Source organism: Coffea arabica, chromosome 8c, assembly GCF_036785885.1.
Source record: "Coffea arabica cultivar ET-39 chromosome 8c, Coffea Arabica ET-39 HiFi, whole genome shotgun sequence".
NCBI classification, from domain to species: Eukaryota; Viridiplantae; Streptophyta; class Magnoliopsida; order Gentianales; family Rubiaceae; genus Coffea; species Coffea arabica.
Window position 1 is genome coordinate 46418951 of NC_092325.1, and position 7487 is coordinate 46426437.

General features: G+C 38.7%; 1 protein-coding gene across 1 annotated transcript; it reads left to right on the forward strand.

The window, feature by feature from the left end:
* The first annotated feature begins 2871 nt into the window (after positions 1 to 2871).
* LOC140013860 (probable methyltransferase PMT18) lies at positions 2872 to 6424 on the forward strand. The gene is made up of 6 exons (XM_072064059.1): positions 2872 to 3124; positions 3226 to 4181; positions 4428 to 4638; positions 4793 to 5090; positions 5192 to 5659; positions 5761 to 6424. The coding sequence occupies exons 2-6, from the start codon at positions 3447 to 3449 to the stop codon at positions 5978 to 5980; spliced, it is 1932 nt and encodes a 643-aa protein (XP_071920160.1). The 5' UTR covers positions 2872 to 3124; positions 3226 to 3446; the 3' UTR covers positions 5981 to 6424.
* The last annotated feature ends 1063 nt before the right edge of the window (positions 6425 to 7487 follow it).

Below are 7487 nucleotides of genomic sequence, written 5' to 3' on the forward strand. Positions count from 1 at the left end.
TGATTGAACTTTAGTAGTTTTCCGTAGTGTAAGAGTAAAACTGAAATAATAGAAGATGCCAAAATTTTAACATCAAACTCATGCCTTGTGCATAATAGGGGACATTTGGTTTGGTTCAAGGGTATTAGATTGAAGATTCGGAAGGTCCATTCTTCATGTTTGGATGATAGGTATGGGCTTTAAAATCTTGGAACGATTTCTTAAAATTTGTGTAACTCTCCAATCCTAATCAAATTGGGTGGTTTTGCGAATTTTATGTTTAAATCCGGATGAGATTTAATTAAATATTTTTTGTCCACCTCAGACCATGCTTTTGGCTCGCGGCTCGCTGTCTTCCTCATCCATTCCTCTTCCAAAACCTCTTCTTTCTTCTTTTTTTCCTGTATGGCGAGGCAACCCCACTTGGCAACTCCTTTCCGTTAACTACATAGCCAACCGTCCGTACCCTCTCTTTAAGTCCTCACATACTAACCCTTTTCCTCGGTGGAGATTTGGCCATCTCCACTAGTTCCCGTATCATGTGTGAAGTAAAAAGATGTTTAGAATATATTAAAGCGATATTTCAAAATTTTTCTCGAAAAACTCACAATCCAAACGGCAGAGTTATTTGGAAAGGATCTTTCCCCCTAAGAGTTAAGGGATGGCAACCCAAGACTCCAGGGAGCCCAAGCCTTGTTTTCAGCAGAGACTGCGGGCATGTGGCCACTTTAGTGTTCCACTCACTGACAAGCCCATTTTGCCCGGCTTGAAGAGATCCTTCAAATAATCAGATTTGAGCTGAATTTTGGGAAAATGGTCAATTTCATTCCAAAATTTTTTTATTAGTGTCAATTTAGTATCTATTTTTTTTTATTTCTAGCCAATTTGATATGTGAATTTATTTTTTGCAGGTCCAATTAGAAACTTCCGTGATAGCTCCACCACCTAAAGATGATTTGGCTCTTAATTGGCCAACTAAATAGGGATATTTTTACAACGTCATTCATGACATTGTAATAAATCAAGTTTAGTTAATCAATTGGGAGTCATATTGGTCTTAGGCAGTGGTTCCACCTCGAATGTCCTTAATTAGAACTACAAAATATGTTCAAGTATCAAATTGGTTAGAAATAAAAGTTAGGAACTAAATTGACACTAATAAAAAAAATTTAGAGATGAAATTGGTCATTTTCCCCTGAATTTTTAAAATCCAAGCTTGAACTCTGACTTTTTCAAAAGTCACTTCCTCTAAATTTTTGTGTCCACTAAAGTCAAATATTTCAACAAATCAACACGAGTTGATCTTCGTAGCGATAAAACTCAAAAGAGGCTTCTGTTAATTTCATTGCCTCTTTTGAAGTTTTGAAAATATCACGTACTTTCCCAAACATCAATTTGAGGCCCAATGCTCACATCATTAGTGGCGAAATGGCTCTACTACCCTTACAACTTTAAGATATTTATTTGAGGCCCAATGCTCACATCATTAGTGGCGAAATGGCTCTACTACCCTTACAACTTTAAGATATTTTATACATATTTGTGGAGAGAAACAATGAAAACATTTACTAATTAAATTAACCATAATATGGAATTTAAAAAACAACAAATTTGCTTCATAAAAAGGGAACTGATACTAGGTGTACTTTTTCTATTAATGTGCTCGACAGATAAGAAGAGTTATACATGATGTACCTGATAAACAAAAAGATTCAAGCATGAAAAAATAATTGAAAAATACTCCAGTACTAGGCTAGCTTTTTTCATGTACTTGACAATTAAAAGAAGTTGGATGTGAGGAGACTTTGATTCCGTTGTTTCATCTTATTACTGTGGTGATAATAAGAATGTTAAGGTTAGAAAAAAAAAATTGTTTTGCTAAATTTTGAAAATTGTTACTTTTTGGTCGTAAATGATGAAAAATTTCTCTATTAATCATGTGTAATAATGACCGCATAAGTGAAATAATAGTAAGTTAGACCGAATAATTAAATTAACTATTGTTATAGGTGAGGGGCACTTTTGAAATCGAATGATCTTCTCGCACCTAAAATCAAAAATTTTTTTTGGTTGAATTGGGTTTAAGTGGTAGGTTTTAAAACCTCAGGGGATGACAGTGAAACTAGTAGAAAGCTGAGGGGAGGTTTATGAAATTATCCCATCATCCGATTCCCCTGAAGGATTCCAGTTTGCAGAGTTTAAAACCAGCTCTAGTTGTACAGTTTAAAGTTGACACCTAAACTTCATGTAAAGCAAGGAATATTGATTAGATTTGGACTAGAAAGCAACCAAAAGTGCCCCCGGGATCCCCCTAACTGCGACACTACGTTAATGGTTGTTTACGCATAAAATGAGCGTTGAACGAGAGAGAGGGAGAACGGTAAGAGGCAGGGAGGTAACAGAGGCTGGTCTGTCGGGGATGGGTTGTTGAGGGAAGGGGCGGGGGGGGGGGGTTGCTAAGCAAAAGTCTGTGGATGGAAACAGTCTCTCCTCCTCGATGGCTCAAAATTTTGAGGGCGCATTATGGCCAACTTCCTTTCCCAAATTTTCTCCTCCGTTTGCGGCTATTAGTGTCACAAAAGATTAAAGCAGCTACGACTTTTTTTATTTTTCTGAATTTCTGGGATAAAAAATTAAAGGTACTACCAGTATAGCGGGGCAGTTATTTCCTTTGCTTTTGAGTGGTTTTCAAGTGTTATGAAAGTCAAAACACAAAAGATAATAAGATAGAATAGTAGCAGTAGCGGTGGTGTATTACAGCGCACCATTTACTTGGTATTGAATGATGGCTAACATGTAAAAGCGGCTTTGTTCTGTTCCTGCTTAATTTGCTGTCGATGACTTTTTGTTACCCCTAACACAAGCACTGCTAGCACTAGCAGTAATATTTTATCCATCTATTTCTTCATTTTTTCGTTCTCTGGGGTACTGAGATATATAGTCCGAATCAGAAAGAAAAGAATCTTTTGTTAGCCTTTCCTTTTTCTGCTCTTTGGTTGGCTTTTCTCATCTTTTCCTTATCCCTTTTTTCCCATCTCAGCTGCCCGGCCCATTTGTTTATTTATTTCGAGCAATGGTGGGATTGGGATCTTCATCCACAGTAATTTCTTCAACGGAGCAAGACAGACGAAGGGAACGCCTTTAGGTATTACTGTTGTGTCGTCCTGTCTAATAAGCAATAATTACTCACTTCTGAATTACCTTTTCTAACTTTCCTCCCCTCATCTCATCTCCTCTCACGTGCAGTTTATACTACTACCTCGTATTGCCTCATTGGTGAAGCATTCAAAATCTTTAATGTGTCCAGTGCAACACTACCCTTCCTTGTTGGGAGTAATCTTGCGTACAAGCGTAGTGTAATTATATATACTACTACTACTACTACTAGTACTGTACATGATAGATAGATATATCCTCCCTCAGCCAGACAAGACACCAGAAGGAGGAGGAAAGTTTCTCAGGTTTAAATGGCTAAAGACTACAATGGATCCCCTAAACCTCACCATTTGGAAACGAAACGAAAACGTCTCATTTGGATCCTGGCTGTGAGTGGTCTCTGCATTTTGTTTTATGTTCTAGGTGCTTGGCAAAGTACAAATTCCGCCCCATCCACCCAATCGGGGGTCTGGGAAAGAGTTGGCTGTCAGGATGGATCTCCTGATCATGATCATCGGAAAGAGGAGGAAAATCCCGACCTCTCCGCATCCTCACCCTCATCAGCTACGTCTTCAGTAATGCCCAGTACCCCACTGGACTTTGAGAGCCATCACCAACTGGAGGTTAATAGTTCTGAGGAGTCGCAAACATTTCCGCCCTGCGATAAGTCCTACACCGAATACACTCCTTGCCAGGACCCCAGCAGGGGAAGGAAATTTGACCGCAAGTTTTTGAAGTACAGAGAGAGGCACTGCCCTGACAAGGAAGAGCTCCTTCGCTGCCTCATTCCTGCTCCCCCAAACTACAAGACACCTTTCAAATGGCCTCAAAGCAGAGATTATGCTTGGTATGCCAACATCCCCCACGAACATTTGAGTGTTGAGAAGGCAAATCAAAACTGGATCCAGCTTGAAGGTGATCGCTTTAAATTTCCCGGAGGGGGCACCATGTTTCCGAACGGCGCTGACGCTTATATAGACGACATCAATGAGCTCATCCCTCTCAGTAACGGCGACATCCGGACTGCACTTGATACCGGCTGTGGGGTAAGTAGAGTGGGCTCATCCTGAACTCATACCTCTTCCTTGCTTAATGCTTATAATTGGAACTGTATGTTAGTTCGATTAATCCTCTTTCTTAATGGCTGTTTGCACCTTCCTGCATTTCTTTTAGGTATGAATGGCCAGAAGAAAAAAAAAAAAAATACAACTTTTCACTTTTTTCCTAGCCCTCTTCGAGTGTGTGTGTGTCTATATATATATGGCTGACTTTAGTTGTGTCTTTAAAAAAAGGTTGCGAGTTGGGGTGCTTACCTATTGAAAAGGAACATCATTGCAATGTCTTTTGCTCCAAGAGATACACATGAAGCACAGGTATGGTTTGCACTGGAGCGTGGTGTTCCAGCTATGATCGGTGTCATGGGTTCACAACGACTACCCTATCCTGCAAGGGCATTTGATATGGCACACTGCTCGCGTTGTCTGATCCCTTGGTACGACTATGGTAAGGTCTCTGCACACGCTCCCAATATGTATTTGAGCATTGTAAGTATTGATTGTTTCTATTGAACGGGAGGCTTTTAGGTCTTGAACGCGAAATAATATGCCTTTTTTTGAGCAACATTTAACCCCCTGATCCTTTCTATAATTGTTTGTAGGCGGACTCTATCTAATTGAAGTTGACAGAGTTCTGAGGCCTGGCGGTTATTGGATACTCTCTGGCCCTCCTATTCGCTGGAAAAAGTACTGGAGGGGTTGGGAAAGATCCCAAGAGGATTTGAAGCAGGAGCAGGATTCCATCGAGGATGTTGCAAAGCACCTATGCTGGAAGAAAGTGATCGAGAAGGAAGATCTTGCTGTGTGGCAAAAGCCTATCAACCACGTTGAGTGCATCAAGAGCAGGGCGATTTACCATACACCCCCCATGTGCAAATCTGACAATGCTGAGGCTGCTTGGTATCTTCTCAATTTCTTATGAAAACTGTGGACTAAAATATCACTCAAAACACCCTAAGTAATTTGCATCTCTTTATGACCTTTATGTTCATCTGTTCAAGGTACAAAGACATGGAAGCTTGCATCAGCCCGTTACCAGAGGTAAGCAACAAAGACGAAGTCGCAGGTGGTGCCTTGGAAAAGTGGCCAGAGCGTGCGTTTGCTACTCCCCCTAGAATCAGTGTTGGCTCAGTTCCAGGAATCGCCTCGGAGAAATTCAGAGAAGATAATGAAGTGTGGAAGGTGCGGGTGGCAAACTACAGACAAGTTGTTGCTCCCTTGGGCCAAGGGCAATACCGAAACGTAATGGACATGAATGCTTTCCTGGGAGGTTTTGCAGCAGCATTGGCAAAGTATCCAGTATGGGTGATGAATGTTGTCCCTGCCAAATTAGATCCTGATACTCTGGGAATCGTATATGAACGAGGATTCATTGGCACATATCATGACTGGTGTGAAGCATTCTCAACCTATCCACGAACATATGACCTCATTCATGCTGACGGTGTTTTCAGCATATATCAGGACCGGTAACCTCGTAATCCTTTTGCAGTGTTTTCAGGGAAGTGATTTTGTTGATTTTTGAGCGTAGCTGATATAAGTGTGTATTTTTTTGGGAATGTCTTTATAGGTGTGACATTACCGACATTCTCCTTGAGATGGACAGAATCCTAAGGCCTGAAGGGACTGTCATATTCAGGGATGCTGTGGAAGTCCTGGTGAAAATCAAAAGTATAAGTGATGGAATGAGGTGGGAGAGTCGCATCTTGGATCACGAGAGTGGACCCTTTAACCCCCAGAAAATTCTTGTTGCTGTAAAAAACTATTGGACAGCTGAAGCTAAGGAGTGAAGGGGAAAGACTAACAGCTTTAGTGTCAGGTTGCTGAAGGTCGTTTGAGGTGATTTGGGGATTGATGCTCACATGAAATTTGGATCAAGCAACCTTATTTCGGTGACTGGAAGTCCAGTGCAAAACTTTCTTTAAACAAAGACACAAGCGCACAGAAGAGGGGAAAACAGGAAAGGAACTATGCTACTGCATACATTCCATGACTTCTCAATATCTGTGCGTCAGTGTTGCCTTTCGCTGGGTTGGGTAAGGTTGGTGCTTACTGTAGTCTGCAGGTAGGACTGTTGAGTTCGGTTTTTTTCCATACAAATTTAACTTGTACACATTTATTTGTAATACAGTACTCCAACTTATGGGCACAAACACTTGTTCCACTTTAACGATTGCAAGATTCTGGCTTCATTCTTGGCTGATTCTTTCTTAATGAAGTGGAATTGTTGTTTACGTTATGTTTGTTTTTTTTTTGTTGGGTCTTTACTTTTGTGAAAAGAGAAGAAATAACTTGCTTTGGGATTGAAATTAATTACTTTTGTGTTTTGTTTACCCTTATTTTTATTTTTAAAAATTTTTGTTCCTTCTCCCATGTGATTAATTATTTTTTTTCTCTTTGCTTTTATCACCCATATATTAATTTAAATCTTCTTAAACTTATTCCTTACTTCATTCTTTCTTTCAACTTTTTTTTTTTATTGAAAGTAATAATTATCATAAAGCTTATGCTATAACAAAGTATAATTTATCTATTCACACCTATTATTTCATATATTACTTATATCAATGCATCTAGAATTTAGAATATATTAATTTTTAATAACAACAGTAACAAATTCAAAACAAAATAACATAATGATTAATCAATTGTACATACGAAAAGTAAATAAAAATACTAGTTATTTTATTTTTTAGGATATACTTTTGTATATTAAGTATTTTAAAGTTCTAGTTTGTTAATATTTTTTTAAATAGTCAAATTACTAGTAATACATACTTCTGTCAATCTTGATACAATGATCAACCCACCGATGATTAACTACCACAGTTTCAGACTGTCCATCAATCTTGATACAATCTTCAATCTACCTATGATTAACTACCACAGTTTCAAACTATCTGTTTAGTCTGATATACTAGTCCATCAATCTTGTATCCTTCCTTGACACAATCCTCAACATTAACTACCACAGACTCAAAATGCTTATCAATATTCGTATGTCGTTTCGTCATATTTCCCACAATTGAAGAGAGATAGTGAATACATTGTATAATTGAATGATTTGAGCAACTTTGCACAATGTCAAGTCAATCAAGTTAATGATAGGAGATATTCTGAGTAAGATTTCAACATACTCACCGATGATTAGGTACCACAGTCTCAGACTATTTATTAATCTTGTATATTCTGCTATATTTCTAACTGCCGAAGGGTCGATACATGGTGTTATTGAATGATTTGAGCAACTTTGCACAACATAAAGTCAATCAAGTTAGTGATATGAGATAGTTTGAA